Source organism: Penicillium robsamsonii (assembly GCF_028829455.1).
Source record: "Penicillium robsamsonii strain IBT 29466 chromosome Unknown utg000003l_segment0_segment0, whole genome shotgun sequence".
Taxonomy (NCBI): Eukaryota; Fungi; Ascomycota; class Eurotiomycetes; order Eurotiales; family Aspergillaceae; genus Penicillium; species Penicillium robsamsonii.
In genome coordinates, this window is record NW_026643221.1 from 507398 (window position 1) to 526347 (window position 18950).

General features: G+C 47.1%; 6 protein-coding genes across 6 annotated transcripts; 4 read left to right on the forward strand and 2 right to left on the reverse strand.

Moving 5' to 3' along the window:
- Window positions 1-1454: 1454 nt before the first annotated feature.
- Window positions 1455-5144, forward strand: N7447_004899 (uncharacterized protein; the record flags this gene model as incomplete). Its single annotated transcript, XM_057229161.1, has 5 exons — window positions 1455-1913; window positions 1965-2268; window positions 2788-4173; window positions 4230-4518; window positions 4544-5144. The coding sequence occupies 5 exons, from the start codon at window positions 1455-1457 to the stop codon at window positions 5142-5144; spliced, it is 3039 nt and encodes a 1012-aa protein (XP_057084251.1).
- A 1227-nt stretch (window positions 5145-6371) lies between these two features.
- N7447_004900 (cytochrome P450) lies at window positions 6372-8081 on the forward strand (the record flags this gene model as incomplete). Its single annotated transcript, XM_057229162.1, has 4 exons — window positions 6372-6477; window positions 6535-7007; window positions 7060-7603; window positions 7657-8081. 4 exons carry the CDS (start codon window positions 6372-6374, stop codon window positions 8079-8081), a joined length of 1548 nt encoding a protein of 515 aa, XP_057084252.1.
- Window positions 8082-9408: 1327 nt separating this feature from the next.
- N7447_004901 (uncharacterized protein) lies at window positions 9409-11287 on the forward strand (the record flags this gene model as incomplete). The annotated part of the gene is made up of 4 exons (XM_057229163.1): window positions 9409-9566; window positions 9624-9894; window positions 9952-10294; window positions 10356-11287. 4 exons carry the CDS (start codon window positions 9409-9411, stop codon window positions 11285-11287), a joined length of 1704 nt encoding a protein of 567 aa, XP_057084253.1.
- Window positions 11288-11797: 510 nt separating this feature from the next.
- Window positions 11798-12495, reverse strand: N7447_004902 (C2H2-type zinc finger protein; the record flags this gene model as incomplete). Its single annotated transcript, XM_057229164.1, has 2 exons — window positions 11798-12008; window positions 12083-12495. 2 exons carry the CDS (start codon window positions 12493-12495, stop codon window positions 11798-11800), a joined length of 624 nt encoding a protein of 207 aa, XP_057084254.1.
- A 1996-nt stretch (window positions 12496-14491) lies between these two features.
- N7447_004903 (uncharacterized protein) lies at window positions 14492-15934 on the reverse strand (the record flags this gene model as incomplete). The annotated part of the gene is made up of 2 exons (XM_057229165.1): window positions 14492-15569; window positions 15624-15934. The coding sequence occupies 2 exons, from the start codon at window positions 15932-15934 to the stop codon at window positions 14492-14494; spliced, it is 1389 nt and encodes a 462-aa protein (XP_057084255.1).
- Window positions 15935-16860: 926 nt separating this feature from the next.
- N7447_004904 (uncharacterized protein) lies at window positions 16861-17703 on the forward strand (the record flags this gene model as incomplete). Its single annotated transcript, XM_057229166.1, has 1 exon — window positions 16861-17703. The coding sequence occupies one exon, from the start codon at window positions 16861-16863 to the stop codon at window positions 17701-17703; it is 843 nt and encodes a 280-aa protein (XP_057084256.1).
- Window positions 17704-18950: the final 1247 nt, after the last annotated feature.

The following is an 18950-nucleotide window of genomic DNA, read 5'->3' on the forward strand; positions in this document are numbered from 1 at the left end:
GCAAAGTATGGTGCAAGTCCTGATCTCTGGAAGTCCTGATCTCTGGAAGTCCTGATATTTAATGGAAACACCATAAGATCTTGATGAATTGGGGTAGAAAAAGGGCCTCATAACCTGCTGTTCTCTAAAGGAGAGATAGGAAGAAGCTAAATTTCTCCGCTATATAATCTATGGGAATTTATACTGTCTGGCAAACAATCGTCAAACAATTGCTCAGTCTGTAGCAAACAAACAATTGGGATGGTCCAATGTCCCAACGATTCCTGCCCGCCCTCCCTAACTTCATCTCTTTTATTTCTTCCTTTCTCAACACTTAGGGTCCACATTACACATCGTGGTTCCTGTATATTCAACAGATGTCTGCTGTGGTCCAGCGAAGGAAGCACCCCCCGAGAACGCTAATGGGTCTCCACTGGTCACTCAGGCTAGGCTGTAAATGGCACGAAACAAGTACATGCGGGCTACCGACTGGCGATCTTCGGGCATCTGAGACGCTTTTTCTATGACCTCTTTTGATACAGACGGGACGTGTTTGGGTGCTCCCGTTGTCCGCCGGGAGCCGAACCAACCTTAGAATGGGATCTGCTCTCATCTCCTTCCCAACTTTTGGAACCTTTCTACATAGATAGCTCTCTGTTGTCCAAAGAACTTCCCGAGAACATTTGTTTTCTTCGATGTTCCCATTTATGGCCCCACATATTCCTGGTCTATCCTTTTCGTTGTGCGCCATCCAGATCTTTCTATTATGAGCTTGACGGCACTCGCTACTAACATGAATCTGCGTAGGTGGCGACGACTTCTGAAGTGTGAAGGGGACAATTTGTCATATGGGTGCGAGTGAGAATGACATACCATATCGGACGCGGATTGTAAAGTCTCGTTAGTGATACTATACTCGTAATATGTGAAGAATGAATATACTCTAAGTCTAAAGATCATTTTATCTTTTTCTACGAGTTATCACTACCCCGCCTCGCTGGGAATGTAACATCAGCCTCCTGTCTGACTTTGGAATGTAGGCACCGGTGCCTAGCTAGTGCCTAGTTAGTACACATGCGGCTTTGGTCAAGACCGCAATGACAATAAGTGTTGACAGCTACATGCGGCACAACTCTCATTATTGCGACTGATGGCTTGTACAACCTTCGCGCGGACAACACAACAATTCTTCCAGTAAAAACTCCCAGACAGATGTTGATAAAACTGTGGGTCACTTTTAGTCATACATAGTATATAGTTATATATGTACGACTAAAGAGAGCCGCTGGTGAGATCTGACCAATCAGTGACCAAAAGTTTGCGGACGGCGCGGGGCGGCTCCGACCAAGAGATCCACTTTGGTGCGGCTCCGACGTGGGGACATGAATGTTCATCCAGATATTTAAAGGCTTCATGTCCATCTCAATCACAACTTACCATTCTTCATTCCTATTCGGCTTTAGCACAACTATATTATGTCCAATCCTTCAATCGTCATTGTGCCAGGCGCATGGCACCGGCCTGCACACTTCGAGGGCCTCATTGATGAGCTTGCAAAGATCAACTACGATGCAGAGGCCGTTACCATGCCTTCTGTGGATTCTAGTCCGCCACTTGCTACCTGGGACCAGGACGCACAGGCCGTCCGAGAAATGATTATGAGCAAACTGGATGCCGGAAAGGACGTCGTCGTGCTCGCACATTCATTTGGCGGCATCGCCATGTCCGAGGGAGCCAAGGGCCTAGGAAAAAAGGAGCGAGGTGCGCAAGGTTTGAAAGGCGGGATTATCAAGCTGGTCTACATGTGCGCAATGGCGTTGCCTGAAGGCCAGAGTCACATTGGACACTTGGTCCCGCAGACGCCTGAAGAGGAAGAGGTTGAGCGTCAAGGCAAAGAGCTGGAGTTGAAGTGCGGCGGGTTAGAAGTAACATCGGTATGCACACGGGATTCTTACCTTTATATCTTCAAGGCTAATCACACCCAGGACGGAGCAATGCTGCTTCCGAAGGATCATATCCACCTCATCTTTTATAACCGCTGCGACCAAAAGGATATCGACAGGGCCGTTGGATTGCTGGGCACATTCCCCATGGGCCCATTAGCCGTTCCTGTCACGTACACTGCCTACCGTGAGATTCCGAGCACATACATTGTCTGCAAGAACGACATGGCATTGCGGGAACCATTCCAGCGGAGGATGATTGCGCAAGGGGAGGGCTGTTTTGAGGTGGAGGAATGCGAGGAGGGCCACTCCCCATTTATGAGTAATCCAGGCTTTATCGTCGATTGTGTTCAAAGGGCAGCCGGAGAGAAGGTCTAGAGATGGGACGGTGTCGACTAAACCAGGCCGACATCTCTGTCCGCCCAGAGATTTCCAGTGGTATAATTTGCCCTGAGCTGTGTACGATATTTGTATTTTTTGATGTTTTATGATGGTTCTCCTCTCTTTCGATTGAATGTAGTTGTATTTTAAATGTCGGAGTATTCCTATTGTATAATGTATAGGTCCAATCAATGATATTCAACTCTCTATATTGCTGTATCCACTATTCCGGCAATTTATACTATCCCGATTACATTAGAAATATTGCAGTAACTATATTTAGGATTAATAAATCCTCCGGTATACCGGCGTAACTGGACATTTGAACATCAACCTCATACTTCAGGCGTATTTAAGGCATCAGTGGGGGCGCGGAACGGAGAAATAGTCCAGCCGCGTCAGGAATAACCTCAATGCAGTGGACGCTACCGCGGCCTGTAGTTAACATGTAGACACGGAATGCCTGGAGACCTCAATTCTCCAGCGGCGTCGACATCTCCCGTAAATCAACCGCGGCGCCAAAACACAAGTTGTGATCCATGCAGGCGTTCCAAGCGACGCTGTGTTGTGCAGTCCAGTCCGGACGGAATTTCTGATGCGATCTGCGGAAATTGCAAGCGTCTGAGACGTCAATGTACATTCGAATTCGCTATATCCCAGTCCAGTCCTTTTTCCCACAGGCGGCAGAAACGCAAGTACGGGGAAAGCAGTGTATCAACCACGCAAAATGAATCGAATGACATCGATACAACGATCGAGGATGTCGCTGGAAGCCCGAGCCATCGATTCGATGCTACCTCTGTCGCTGACCAAGATATTCTGGCGGCTTGGCTGAACCTTGATTACGATGGGATTGTGGCCGATAGCGCCAACGCGTTTTCAACCAACATCGAGCCTTCTGACTCATGCACTGCGCTTCGTTCTGATTACATAGTGCCAGCACAGGCCCAGGGTGGGGGTCAGGGTCAACTGACCCGCTTCCACGAAGGCCAAACCACCGGGTCAAATCATCACCGACCAGTTGTTGGCCTGTCATTCAGCAGTCCCATCCACCTACTAAATTCCGGAATAGACGCAAAGATATTTGGTGATCGTCTCGCCCGGATATATGAAGCAATCGCAACAGCGAGTGCGTCAAGGTTTTTGGACTATGACTGCAATCTCTATGCAACTGGGAGTCGCTACCGGATGGGAGATAGTGACTCAGGAAGCTCAAATGGATCGGCACCTGCTAGGTCAACCGTAGATTCGACCGCTATCTCTCCCCGATATGGTCTTCCGGTATCATCGCAAGCACTTCCTTATGACATTTCATTGCTTGGAAGTGTTCGGTTCCTTGATCATTTGGGCGACCTCTATGGTAATCGACTGAACTCGGTCGCGCGGAAGAAATCAGATGAGACTTTCAAAGCAGTCCTTCGGGTATTCTCGATGCAATGGTTACCGAGCTCCGCTCATGATCACTCTTCTCGGAATTTAAAGTCTGGAGAAGCAGGAGACTCTTCCTTGGACGCCTTCATAGATGCTTGGGTGCGAGCAAGATCACTTCTCAGCGATGCGTGCGAGGTTCGATCATTTCGAGTTGTATTGGCAACCCTCATGTTTGTTGGTATTGTTATACCAACTAAAATAACCGACAGAGAGGATCTCGCACCGAACCACTTTCTTGACACGGCTTTGCAAAAGTTATCTTACTTAGATGGACTTGTCACACAATACTGTGCTAACCTGGGACCGTCATCTACATATGGCGCTCTGGCTGAAGCAAGCTTGAGTATTGTCCGGTGGACTGCATATATCCGCGACACGGGGGCAGCGTTAGCGATGGATCGTAAGTGCAAACTTCCAGACATATGGGGTACTACAAAAGGTCAGTGTCCTGGTATGGAGATATTGGATTCATGGCAATGAACTAAGACTGTACAGTCCTTTCAAACAAAGATGCCGTGGCAGCGTTGGCAGTCTCTCAAAATATCCTCGAGTTGGATATCAATGTTCAACATATCTGCCGGAAAGCTAGTGCAGAAACATTCTGTGTCTGGAGGCAGATTATAAACATCAAAACCGTTGCTACCCAGACGTACGGCACTGTCAATGAGCGGTCATCGTCAACAATTGAAGCAATAAAGTTGAGCGTGGCGGCTGTCCGTGACTTCAGCGAAACATTCCAACCTTTCATCCTTCATTGCATCAAAAATTTCCATTGCCTGTCCACGTGTCCTAGAATATCCCTTGGTAAGTTACACTCTTACCAATTTGCCCACTTATATTTTCTCTCGCAGTTCTATCGCCGATGTCTCTCTGACAGGTCTTGCCTTAGTTTCCCTCGTGATGTTCTGGAACCTTGGCATTTTTCTCCTCGCGGAGGTCTTCAAAAAGGTGACCAAAGATCTTGATCGCTCTTTCAGCCAAGAAATAGAGCTAGCCGTCCGGGAATATCAGCGGGACGCAACCTCGTGCGTGACGCAGGTCGTCGAATGCGTATTGAACTTACCCGCCGAGGAAGCCTTCAATCTCCAAAATGGACTAGGTGCAGAAGTCCCACTCACGGCCTATCATGTCACTCCCAGTTTGGCTGTTACGGCCCTTCAAAGAGCCATTGAGAATGTGATAGACCTGCAGCTGTACTCCAATTGTGATGCTGGAGTATCAGACGACGATGCACACTCTTTGATACCAGACGGGATATGGGATCGGCAAATCGATGTTCTCATGAAAGGACTCATGTCGCTTGACGTTACTATTGGCGGGTCACAGACCTGTGGCGTGGCCCTCAGGGGGTTGATGCACAACCACGGGGATATACTATCTGAGTGCTGGATTTCAGGGTTTGACTCATGACATGTACACGAGGCGGACACACAACCGAGGGACCAAGGACGCATGAAATGAGGGGAATGAATAGGTGACTGTTGATCGACGTACGTCGGAAACAAGTACATCCTGTCGATATTTCTAAGATAGAGAAGCGTCACAAAAGGGATAGTAAACCTAGCCCGGAGGCTTTCATTCAAAGTTCCGATTGGCTCTAATTTTATCGAGCTACGCTACACACTCACACACATGCAGACCCTGCACGCTACACTGTGGCGCGCTTGCTTTCGATTAAATTGAATCTGCCCGTGGCCAACTTAAGTGTCGACTGTTCCTCTCAGGGTCACGGTTTTACCCACACAAGCTGGACATTTTCGAGGCCATGGGAAATGACCTGCTGTGTGCTCAATCCCGTTTTCATGGTATCACTTGATTTCAAGGAAGATCTAGGCGAGAAGGACAAGGATTAGACATAAGGCAAACCTGTCTATTGGTTCATGGTAGAAGATGACACCAACAACAATCCTGGCCCGAAACGCCACTAAATGCTTGGCAACGGCACCGTCAGTCTCATCTCAAATTCTCGGGCTGAAGATTAGAAATAGGTTGACACCATGCAGCGCTACTGGTTGATAATATAATTACGTCTCGAGTCAGGGAATATTTCGAGTTTCTTTTGGCGACTCTACATGCACCCGCAATGATTAACAAGCTGGGCTTCAATGGAAGGCCCCCAACACATGCATATTCCTCCCCTCATGCACGGCAGAGAATTCCATCGCATGTCTTGTCTTTTCGAATTGCAGATCTGCTACAAATACCCCTCGTCTATCAAACCCACTTTCTGAAACCAATGAGCATTGAGACTAAGTACCGACTAATGCAAGACGGGGGGTTCCAAGGAATCTATGCAGAATTATGAAGTACCACAACACGGCTGGCCGGCCCGCTAATGTCCCTTACCGAGGTGCTTTGATTCGCCCTACTCCCAAATGGAACTACGTCTCCGGAGCCAAGTGTACAATGAGCACACCTATGGTCAATCGGTGGGGTACTGCACGTTGAACACATGTGATGAAAAGACCGAGAGGTTGTCAATGAAGAGGTTTGCCCCGCTGGCAAGGAAAGCAGGCTGTACGCCATCACCTTTCACACTAGGGAGTATGCACACAGCTCAAGTACAAATATCGAGACAATCCAGGTCGATATGCTTACGATCTCAAGGTATCGTATCTACTACAGCCCATCGTGACTATGGCACCAGTATCTTTCGACCTCTTACAGATTCCCTTTTACGGCCTTGTCGCTGGGGCTGTCTTCATTACTTGGTCTTTAACGAAGAGTATACAAGCCTTCCACAGTATGTAACCGTTACTCATTGACAGTGAGCCAGAACTCAGACTGAACACTCATACAGGATGGAGCTACGCTCGTGAGAACGGCTGCGAACCCCCTGCGCACTCAGTGTGCCACGGCTTGTTCGGCTTCGGTATGGCCATGGAACTAACCAGAGCCGGCCCCGAGCATAGATTTCTTGAGCTTATCCGCGGCTGGCATCAAAGCTACGGTCCGACATTCAAGGCGAGAATGGCCAATCGAAGGCTCATTTTCACTACCGAACCACAGAACATTCAAACAATCCTCGCGCTAAAATTCAAAGACTACTCAGTGGGTTCGACTCGTCTAAATGCAGTCCGCCCATTCTTGGGCAATGGCATCTTCAGCGTAGACGGTAGCGCGTGGGAACATTCGCGGGCTCTCCTCCGGCCTAATTTCTCGCGCACTCAGATTAACGACACTGAGTTATATGAGAGCCACATTGTCGATCTCATTGAGCAAATTCCACGAGACGGATCAACCATCGATTTGCTCCCACTGTTTCTCAAGGGCGTATGTTATCACTTCCTGGCATTTTTCAAGACATGTGACTGATCAAGAGCAGACCCTTGACACCGCTACCGAGTTTTTGTTCGGAGAGTCTGCTCACACGTTGCGCAAAGAAGGGTCTGCTGCGGGTGCAGCGTTTGCAAAAGCCTTTGATGTAGTCCAAGGCGTGACTGCCCTGCGCTTCCGTGTCGGGCCTTTGGCGATGTTCTACCGCAAGAAAGGATTCAACAAAGCAGTGAGAGATATCCGCACCTATGTCGATCGATTTGTTCAAAAGACGATCGATTACCGTGTCGCAGTCGATAGTGGGCGCAAGGTTGATGAAGATACCAAACAACTGACTGACAGTCGATATGTGTTTTCCTACGAGCTGTCGAAGCAGACACTTGACAAGACCAATATTACAGACCAGATATTGAGTATTATGTTTGCTGGTCGCGATACGACTGCCAGCCTACTGAGTATTGTGTTCTTCATTTTGGCTAGACGGCCTGATGTGTGGGACAGACTTCAAAAAGAGGTCGTTGCTTTAGATGGACAAAAGCCATCATTCGAAGTTCTCAAATCGATGACCTACCTGACCTGGGTTCTGAATGAGAGTAAGCAACCCTCCTTCCAACTCTGTGTATGCCGTCCACTAATTAGTCTGCAGCTCTACGTATGTACCCAATTGCCCCCTTCAACATACGCGAAGCCAAGCAAGACACATATCTTCCCGTCGGGGGCGGCCCGGATGGAAAGTCCCCCGTTCACGTACCCAAGGGTCACGAGGTTGTCTTCAGTGTATACACAATGCACCGCGAAAATGAGATATACGCGCCCGATGCGGATGAATTCCGGCCTGAGAGATGGGAAAGTCTCAGACCCGGTTGGGCGTATCTCCCTTTCAACGGAGGTCCTCGGACGTGCATAGGCCAGCAGTTCGCATTGACGGAGGCTGGATACACTATTGTTCGGATTATGCAGCAGTTTGAGTCAATCGAAAATCGAGATCCTAATCCCTGGACGGAAAATTTGGTGTTGACGTTATCGAACGCTAATGGAACGAAGGTTGCTTTGAAGCCTGTTCAGAACTGATCAGGAGAAACGATTATGGTGCCAATATCTCAATTTTCTTTTTTTTTTGCTGTTTGTTCTAATCCTTGTAGCTTGAATAAAGCACTATGTTACTGTATTATCAAAATCACAAGGGTGTGTTCTTGGATTCGTGATCAGGTGCATCAGGTGCTGAGTCCACATTTGCACTTCTGTCTTTCTGGGTGCCCCGTCCCGTGTGTTGTTTACATTTTGAGTAGAACCGGAGGTTGTAAAACGTTGAGCCGTGAGCGGTAAACTGGCTGTTTAGACTTTTCAGCCTGGGGCCTGTGGAAACGAATGTCTCATTAGGGCGCCTAAGCCATTTACCCAGGCAGAAACATTTCTTTCACGGCCCACAACCTGCCACCCAATCATGACAGACGAACAAAATAGTCGGCTTTAGTTAGCAGCTTTCGAACTTTCAAACTCCTAAGGCTTTTTGGGTGTCTTCTCACGTGTTTTTTTTTTTTAGCTATCCCTCTCTTTCTAGTATCATAACTAGGAGGATGAGAATAATTAGCCGCAGAATATAGGATATAGTAAGAATGTTGTAAATATGCACCTAAATTTTTCATATAGAACATGTGGTAATATTGGTGCCCTAACTGCCACACTAAGATGATATCGCCCTAGGAAAACGAACACCAGAAAAAGAAAGCCCCTACGGGCCTTTCCGGGCTAAGTGTGGAGATCTCCATCCACAAAATTATTTTCTATACCGAATGAAAAGATCACGGATGTGAGAAATCAGAGTTATAACACATTATCTATCCCTAGCCTTTGGAACAGAGAAAGGCAGGGCATACATTCTAAATAGGTCAGAAATGCACTGGTGAGGACCATCTTTCAAGCTTTCAAAGTTCCGAGCTATAGAAAACTTGAAAGCTTGTACATGTAGCCAAGCTTCTCTCCCGAAAACCACTGGACGTATAACCTTGGTTTATCTGACAATATTTATCTGATCGTAAACTTATCTGATCATAGATCAGATTTATCTGATCACGCCACACGGGCTGAAAACCTTGGAACCCCACCCTAATGTTTATGTGGGTATGTACCTGTTATGTTTAACCGCGGGAAACCCTCGGGATAATTTTCTACTGCACGGGTTAAACTTCCTTTTACCCCTTTTTTACCACCCATATTGAGGCCTCAAGTCCTATAGGCAACCTTCTCTTACACGGACGAAAGGGTCTAGAATTTGATCTAGGACTACGAGAGCTTAAAAAGCCGTCTCCGCCCTTCCACCCATTCATTCTGTGTTTTTTCGATCCCGCAGGCTTCCGCAACCTACGCGGTGCTTCCAAGCTCCATGGATTCGGACACAATGACCACCATTAAAGGTGCCACCACGGAGCACCCACAGCCATTGAACACGGACGGGTCAAAGGTCCCAGATAACGAGATTCAGCAAGATGGTGTTCAGATTGCTGAAGCAGTCACAACTACGTGGTCCCGCAAGCACCTCATTATTGCTTATGGCAGGTGAGCAAGCTTAATTAAAAACTTTGTTCCTAAAAGACAGATTTAATGCGAATATAGCATGTGGCTGGTGTATTTCGTCAACAATCTCAACAGCAGTCTCACCGCAAATCTCTCCGCGTACATTACGAGTGAATTTTCGGAGCACTCACTATTGACCGTGATTTCTGTGGTAACCAGTGTCATGGGTGCGGCATGTTTGATGCCCATCGCCAAAGTCCTGAACCTTTTTGATCGAACCGTTGGATTTGTGATCATGATTTTGATTGCAATCATGGGTTTGATCATGATGGCTGCTTGTGACAATATTGCGACTTATTGTGCTGCACAGGTATGTTTTCATCACACCCTCCACTGCCCGGGGTCAAAATCACTAATTGACCGACAGTCTTTTTATACTGTTGGCCTCACCGGCGCCATTTTCTGCATTGACGTGATAACCTCGGACACCTCATCGCTTCGTGATCGAGGTCTTGCTTATGCCTTCACCTCCTCTCCTAGCATGATCACAGCCTTTTCCGGCTCCCCTTTATCCAACCAATTTCATGAAACCAATTGGCGATGGGCATATGGGACGATTTGCATCATTCTCCCTATCGCTGCACTTCCTTTAATTGTTACCTGGGAACTGGCTAAACGAAAGGCCGACAAGCAAGGTCAATTACAATACAAACAGAAGATAGCGCGATCCTGGCAAGCAAGCATTTGGTACTACGTCATAGAATTTGATGGTGAGTTCACGTTTCAAATCGGTTCCCTGCATCTTTACTCACCACTCTTCACTCCGCACAGTCATCGGAATCTTCCTAATGATAGGAGGCACGATTCTCTTCCTGACATCTTTCAATATCGCCGGCAACACCGAAGGCCAGTGGCAATCACCCAAGATCATTGCTATGATGGTTGTGGGATTCTGTGTTCTCGTGGCATTCGTCGCTTACGAGCGATGGCTGGCGCCAAAGCCTTTCATTCCATTCCATCTAATCACCGATCGCACTGTTATTGGCGCATGTCTACTGGATATTACCTACCAGGTCTCTTATTATTGCTGGGCCAGCTATTTCACCTCCTACCTCCAAGTCGTCTACAATACAAGCTTGACACAAGCCGGTTACATCAGCGCCATTTTTGATTTCATGGACCCGGTCTGGCTTATTGGCTGCGGCTTTCTCATCAGAGCAACTGGTCGCTTCAAGTGGCTCCTCTGCTGTGCCTTACCTCTCTACCTCCTGGCAAGCGGTCTGATGATTTATTTCCGCTCACCAGGCCACAGCGTGGGATACATGTGCATGTGCCAAATCTTCCTCGCAGTAGGTGGTGGAACATTTATTCTGATCGAGCAGGTTGCTGTTCTTGCTGCAGCCTCGCACGAAGACTATGCCGCCATGTTGGCACTTCTCAGTACGTTTGGAAACATTGGTGGTGCAGTGGGAAGTAGTGTGTCTGGCGCTATCTGGACAAACACGCTTCCTGTTAAGCTGCGTGAGTACCTTCCAGCCGAATTGAAGGAACAGTGGTCGGATATATACGAGTCGTTGGACATACAACTCAGTTATCCGGTTGGCTCTCCTGCTCGCATTGCTATCCAGAATTCATATGCATTCAGCCAGCGATACATGATGATTGCCGGCACGGCGGTAATGGGACTTTCAATTGCCTGGGTGCTTATGATGAGAAATATCAAAGTCCAGTCTAACAAGGATCTTTCTAAGGTGCTTTTCTGAGTGGCTGGTCAAAAGGAGACCACTTAATTCCGATAGACCCTTGGACTCAGGGAGTGGAGTGGATGGTGCAGTGTCAAGTCTCGATTGACGGGATGAAAAAAAAATTATATCAACTTAGAGCGGTGAAGGGGCAGAGCAGGGAAGAAATGGTATATACTGAGAGCTAGCTTCCCCCTTTGTTTTATTATCACGCCTAATGTAGACGTGGTGTTGAAATATTCTTGTGCGTGGTGAAACGCTATCAAATAGAGAGTGTCGGTAGCTGTCGGTTTAATCGGTAGACCCAAGTAGGTGGACAAGAAGTGGCAGGATGTGAGTAGTAGAATAGAAGGGAAAAGTTCTCGAGCTACAGACTAAATACCAAAACGAGAGTAAAGACTTTTGTATTGTAACGCCCTGAGAAACAAGTATAACTTTTTGATAACCATACACCATACACCATATACACCATAGCTCCAGCCATAACTCCGATGCCCAGTGCCGAATGTAGGGACTAGTTCGGAACAAGACTCAAACGCTTGCACGATGAACATTCCGGATATGCGCAGTCAAATTATCCTTTCGATTGAACGACTTGCGGCATTCTCCCTCGGGGCATTCATATAAGCCCGGCGAGATGTGCTTTGTTTTGATGTGGCGTAGTAGGGCCCCCATTTGAGAGAATCCACCTGAGTATTCGCAGTGCTTCCATTTACACTTTAGTGGGCTACCACGGCTCGATCTGCGTAAATGAACGTTAGAACCCATAAAAAGGATATCTCAGAGGAGCAGAGAGTAATTCCAAAAGAAACATACTTGACGCCCATAGAGACTTTGCCATAGGATGTAGGAATCCGGAGGCTATCATCTGGGCCAGGGGTCGGTCCTTGCTCTTCTTCCGCAGTGGAGATGATTGTAGAGGTGATATCAGACATCCCGTCGTGGAGATCAAGGCCCGGAGTATCAGCGGCAGCAGTGCCCTCAACCGCGAAGTCTTTCTCGTATTGGCCATCGGTGATCTCAAAGAAAGCTCCGAGTGAAGCGGAAGCCGCAGGGTCAGGGGTGAGGGGGGCGGAGGGGGATTTGAAAAAAGCGCCATAAGGAAAGTCATCCACAGCAGGGGACCAGTGGTCAGCGAAAATGCAGGAGAACGGGGGACCACTTTCGTTCCACTGATAACCTCCCTCTTGGTCGAGGTACGAGAAGTCATGCTCGAGTGGTTCTGTCATGGTGTAGATCGTGGTTCGCAAAAGCGGAAGGTACCAAGCTGAACGAGTTTCATGTAGAACAGGAATGATGAGAGCGACCTACACAAAAATGCGGGGGAAAGCCTAGGGTATCTACAAGTTATATACTGGGCCCTGGAAGGGTTCGCGATGCCCTACCTGGGTGCCTTGCGAGGTATTTTGGCAGAGTTTTCATCACCCCAGTGCCACACGTCACACCGATTGGTGACCTTAGCAAGAACTTTGAGAGGGGGTAGCTCAGAGAGTGGCGCAGGCACGATATTTGACAAATTGAATTCTTGTGACATGACTGGATGCGCACTGGATGCGCACGTTCAGGGAGACATGATTGGATGCGCACTGGATGCGCACGTTCGGGGATTGTTCAGGTGCCTTGAAAACGGCTTACGTGAAGAAGAGCCCCAAGTGTCAATTGGTCTGACAGCATCGAAACTGTGGCTGTGATTTCTATTAGTTGGGAAAATCGACATCTGACCAAAGAGGACCTCCTCTCTATGGCCCAAGCGTTGAGTTCTTTGTTTTTTTATCGCACCCCGCGCCTCGAAATTTTCGCATCCCTGTCGTCATCCAGGCGCAGTATGATAAGATCTCCTGGCCAACCAAGTTGCAGATTTCTGAGGGATTGCGATAACGAAAGAATAAGCAATATGTATTATCAAAGGAAAAACAAGCGAAGACAGGAAGGCACCGAGGAGAGATGAGATGTCGAGTCCAAGGAAGCCTAACCACTTTAGGCAGCAATCTAGCCTGAGGCCAACATTCCGACGATCAGTCAAAATATTGAAAGACATTGACACATTTCTCAGTGGCCGAGGGACTAGACTACATTCAGATGCACTTCGAGTGAGGGGTTATCAAAGATAAAGATTGTATAACAGCAAACTTACACTCAAGTAATCTTGATTATGGTCATATAAATTATATATCCGCCAACTGGTGACTGGGAAAGTACCCTCTTCGCATATTATTGGAAGATTCAAGATGCCATCCGCGCATTAATAAATCTAGCGGATTATTTTAATTCAAAAGTTTCCACTATTAATCGAACACGCTAACAAGCGCGCCATATGAGCACAACTAGTTCTAAATCAGTCAAGTGGATATCATTTTACTTCCACTGCTGGTAGTATCGCTGATCAGCATGTCACAATGCCAATTACTGCTTCTTGCTTGTGAAGAGTCGATATGCCTAAAGTTCATGAATTCCGTGAGTAGGCGCGATATCAAATCGCGTTTCTACTCCTCAATCCATCTTCGAAATGTATAAACACTGGTGAGTGTCCATATTCTGTTCATGTGCAATTTCTACAATGCTAAAAGCAAATAAACAGTTACTATAGTCCACGACGGGGCGATAGAGACGACCGTGGAGGGTTTGCATTGAGCTCTCATTCCCGTTAATGAATCCTAGAGTGCACTAGTCGAGGCCAATCTGGTTGTCACTGCGGGTCCCGCCAGGGTGGTCCGTGTCGGCGGGTGGCGCCGGGGCTGCACCATGAATCACTGACCCCCAATACAACCTTGGAAGGTTCCACCATCTCTATCCATGCTCTCTCTTGTATGCATATGCGCCTCAAGTCACAGATCTAGGGGTTCCACTATATCCAATAAACCCCAGGGCTATGGATATAGCGTCCGAGAAACCAATGACCTCACATCATCAACTTCTTCCCAGACCTCTTCCCTCCTTCAATCGCTTCTTTCCCAATGGTCCCCTTTTGCGATGTCTTGATGTAGTTATGGCGGGCCAAGTTTTAAATAGGGGTAATCATAACACCCACTTTTCTCGGTGATTCTCTTCACTGTCGTTGCTTCTTGGTTTTCATGCTATAGGCCAACGTAACACGTGAAAAATTTGGATGGAATATGGGGTTAAGGAGGCTTAATCTGTAGTCTTTAATAGAGGCGGAAAGTGCCAAGGGAGTAAATGTACCTCGTTAGTATCGTGAATATTCTGTATCATCTTGGATGCAACCTTCTAATCGCTCTCATACCCCATATCCTCCAATGACCACAGCAAATGAGCGTTGTTGTCGGGGTTTTGAACCTCCTGGGCATTGGGAATCACTTCATCGATTCCCTTGATCTCTTTCAGTTGTGATGAGCCAGACTTGTAAAATAGCATTAAAGCATCCATCTGCTCATCGTGCTCCTCGTTCTCGCCCTTCTGGTAACCCCGAACACACAGGTACTCTAGTCCAACAGGTAGACATTCTACCAGATCCCATTTTTCTCCCTTCTTGTGTTGTTCTCCGCTAACACCAGCGGCAAAGTATAACAGAAAGTTTATCCCCAAGCTCAACCGTTTCAAGGCCACAAATTCTTTCAGTGACCCACCGTATGTCCATATCAATTCATAGAATGCCGCGGTGTCGTCGCTGATATCGTTGTCATCGGGGCCCCCGTGTTCATTAAATTGGATTTCTCTCTCTTCCTCGTCATCGATTTGAAATATATCAATATGATTTTCCGTGTCGACATCAAGGATTTCCAGTGTGTCCTTGTGTGCGTAAAGGACTTTGATGAATGCTTTGGGATTGAATATAGGGACCCCTCCATCACGGCTCGATCTACCTCCGATAGAATACTGAAATTCCCTGAGGACCTTGCACGACCATATCAGATTCGCAAGGTAGAGAGAACCAACCGACGAATGATGGATGGAGATCTTGCTGATATTAGAACATTTCTCTTTAAACTCAAGCGTTCCGCTCTCATTCTCCTCCATTATATCAACGCGGACGGATTCAATTGACAGAAGATTGTTAAATAGCGTCAGGCAGCCAGAAAGATCCATTGCCTGATAAAAACGACCATCAGACCAGGAATCGTCGCTTTTATTGATGATATAAACACTGTGGAGGTTGCGAAGATATGGCTTGTTTTCAGGATTGGCGTTAGCTTGACAAAAGAGCTCGGCAAGCGGGAAGTCGATTGCACTGTTGGAGCTCATGCTAGCTGGATGTGTCATAGCCATCGACACAACGTTCGGCGATACCACAATCAGAAGAGCGGTCAGCGCTTGGGTGATGGATGTACCGAGGCTCTCGCGATATCTGTTGACCTAGTCAGATGGTTTCTCGGAGGCCAATATCAAACGAGGTTCTCACCGATAATCAATTGTTGCCGTTTTGTCCATCCTCTGCATAAGCATATTGACCACTCGATGCTCTTGGGCTGTGAAACCAGCTTTTCTCACTGCATTTCGCACGAGATTCATCTCCTCGTTGCTCAAGTCTCGTTGAGACTCGCCCTCCTTGTAGCCCATGCGCATGCATGTTACGGCACAGCATTCGATATGACGCACGTAATTACCCAGACTAGGTCGTTTCAAAACATCCATAAGCAAGGCAAATGGCCTATCAATACCTTCCTCCCCAGAGGAGACACTAATTCGGTGATACTTCTTGCGCGTTGCCATATCGCACATAGAGTGGAGGGTTCGACATTGTACTGAGAGGGCAGCCACGTCACGGTGGGAAAGAAGGGAGGATATGATCCGCTGGTGAATCTCGAGGGGCAGACTGAGAAATGACATTATTTCTCCTCATCCTCTGTTAATGTGGAAATGGAGGTTTATTTAAACTACAGTTTTTTCGCTCTCGAAAATGACTAGCCTAGGATCCACACTGGTGCCTAAAATTGACTCTTGGCATCTTGAGGCCTTGAGTGCGCTAGGTAAATCCAACCTATGTTAGTAATAGTAATGGGATCTGGGCTTCTATTTCACCTATTCCCTAAGCGAGTCTAACCACTCACTAACACTCAGCTAAGCGCTCTAATTTTCTCACTAAGCACAACCTGATCGCAAGGTGAGCAGTTACCTTAATAAAACGGAACACGCTAGCCCCGTCTATGTAAAACCTCTCTGTTTGGTTTGCCTGGATAGCCTCATCAAAAATGCACTCCCATCAATAATTTGATGGTGCATTAGGCTACACATACTACGATTCATTGCGCCTCGATGATGCTTACTGGCTGATCAGCCATTCGGTTAGACTATATGCTCCTGGGAATCCTTCGCCTATCTAGAGGAATTCTAGGCTAAGTGTAATTATATAGGTCTACTCTGAAACTAGAAATCTTGCACTGAATAAGCGTCTATACAGTAAAGATTGTTCACCATTCTATCCTACCAAATTATCTTGACTGAAGCCCCTGCTTCAGATTCGGCGGCTGGTCAAAGGCCCTCCGTCATCATGAAGTAGCCTTACGTATAGTATACCTTATCACAGACAGGGCATCATTTTTGCTTGCTACAAATTTGCAGGAAAATGGGAATACAAATTCATAGAGGGAATCTTTAATCTACCATATATAATTCCCGTCGTTCTCTCCTATCTCAATATGACCGAATTGCCGATGCAAAATGGCAACTACGAGCTTGGTCTCGGTGGCAGCTTCCTCCAAGATCTTCCCTCTTCGATAAAAAGATATACATACCGCGGGGAGTCAGACTTCTTTGACATCTTGGAAACCGAATCCGCTCGTTTCGAAGCCTCCCCCCACGCAAGCGAATTCCTCCTCTTTCATGCAAGCAAAGAGACCATCGATACCCTTATCGAAAACGAAGACGCTTCTCCTATCGCGAAATACCTTACTTCATTTGACACCAACGAACAACTCTTCTTGATCAGGATGCCGTCAACTCCACACAGTCGGGCGCCGGTCGTTATACACGATATGATCATGGAGGCCATAAAACCGATGGGGTTGTTCACTTCCCTCAGAGGGTTTACAAGTGCAGAGGTCAGAGGAGAGTCCCGAGGAAAAGAGGCAGACTATGCCTGGGGACCGAGAAGGACCGCTCGTGGGGTACCTCGTTTACTATCCGTTACTCTCGAAGTAGCGTACTCGGAAAATGATGTCAAACTAAACTCCGATGTGCGCTTCTGGCTCAATCCTGACGATGGAAAAGCAAGCGTATGCTTGACACTTCGGATTGGTCGGTCTCAGCCAGAAATCCGGATTGAGAAGTGGGAGAATCCGAACGACCGCATTCATCGCTCCCAAGTCGTCTGGATTACCAAGCGTGGAAACCAGATAAACGTCAGTCACCATCCTCTTGTCATCTCGTTTGAAAGTCTGTTCTGTCGCCCATCATCATGTCCACGGGAGAAAGATTTGGAATTCTCAGAGCAACAGCTGAAGGAGATTGCGGAGATGATTTGGGAAGACCAAAACTGGTGATCTACCCTAATACAGACCGACGAGGGAAATCATCCTAGATTGAGATTAGTTTTCTATCTGATCACCTGATTACACACTTCCATTTTCACTACCTCGTACTAGCCAACTATGGTAGACCCGCATGACTGATATGCCCATATATTTGGAAGACAGCTGGATAGTACGCAGGGGACTGACCCGATGGCTCTCAAGTGTTACAAAAGTCCTAATTTAAGCCACAGATGACACGATAGAGAACCAATTACCAAACGAGTCCTTTGAACCATAGATTATACAATTAGTTATTATTATGCCCACTTACATTGCTAGATAGGGTCTTTATGCAATTCAGACATATTGATATTCTACTGGTGCACCCAATATGAGCCACTGAGCACTCTGTTATGAGCCCGATTCGCCAGTAAGAATGCTATATTTGTCAATTGACACTATACGCAGTAGTATCCGCGGTAGCTCTACCCCGACAGACATCTGCCCCTTGCCCCCGACCCTCCTATTCGCAACAACTGCCATCGAAAGAAGCTATCACCATGGATTCAACTGTGGTCTCCGCCATAAAGGGCGAGAAACTGAAGCAGCCACAACAATAGAAGAATTGGTTCGCACGAATCAAGATATACGCCCACCAGAAGAAGGTGTGGTAACTAGTTAATCCACAGATCAAAGAAGACTATCTCGGGGAACCGATTCGCGAACTATGAATACATTAATACCCAGAGAATCGTAGCGAAGCAGAGAGACGTGGAAAGAGAGATCGCATAGATATCAATAATATAAGGCTAAATAACAACAGCAGAGCAAGAGCTTAGACACTATAAGTGAAGGGCTGTGGCTGAATTGATTCAATTGTACTAGGCCGACATGCTGTTTAATACAATGAAGGAAAGGAAAGTGGACCGTTCCCACGAGATAACACTGTCGGAATACAGGAGCAGTTACGTGGTTGAGACAGGGTAATTAGCCCGAAAATCATGTAACAAGTGGTACTCGACATACCATACAAAAGTGCATATTACAGTTAGTCATCTATGTCCGCTCAGATTGTCAAAAAGCGGCATTTTAGAGAGTTAAGAGTTTTTGTCAAATACCGGAGCCATATACCCCGGTCGGTTACAGTACTAAAAACCCCCGGATCGGATACCAAGGTAATTTTACCTTGGATCTCCACAAACGTCGGTTCCATAACTAGTTAGTGATTTTGTCTATCTATACTCGCGCGTTTATCCTGTTTTATTACTAGTCAGAGA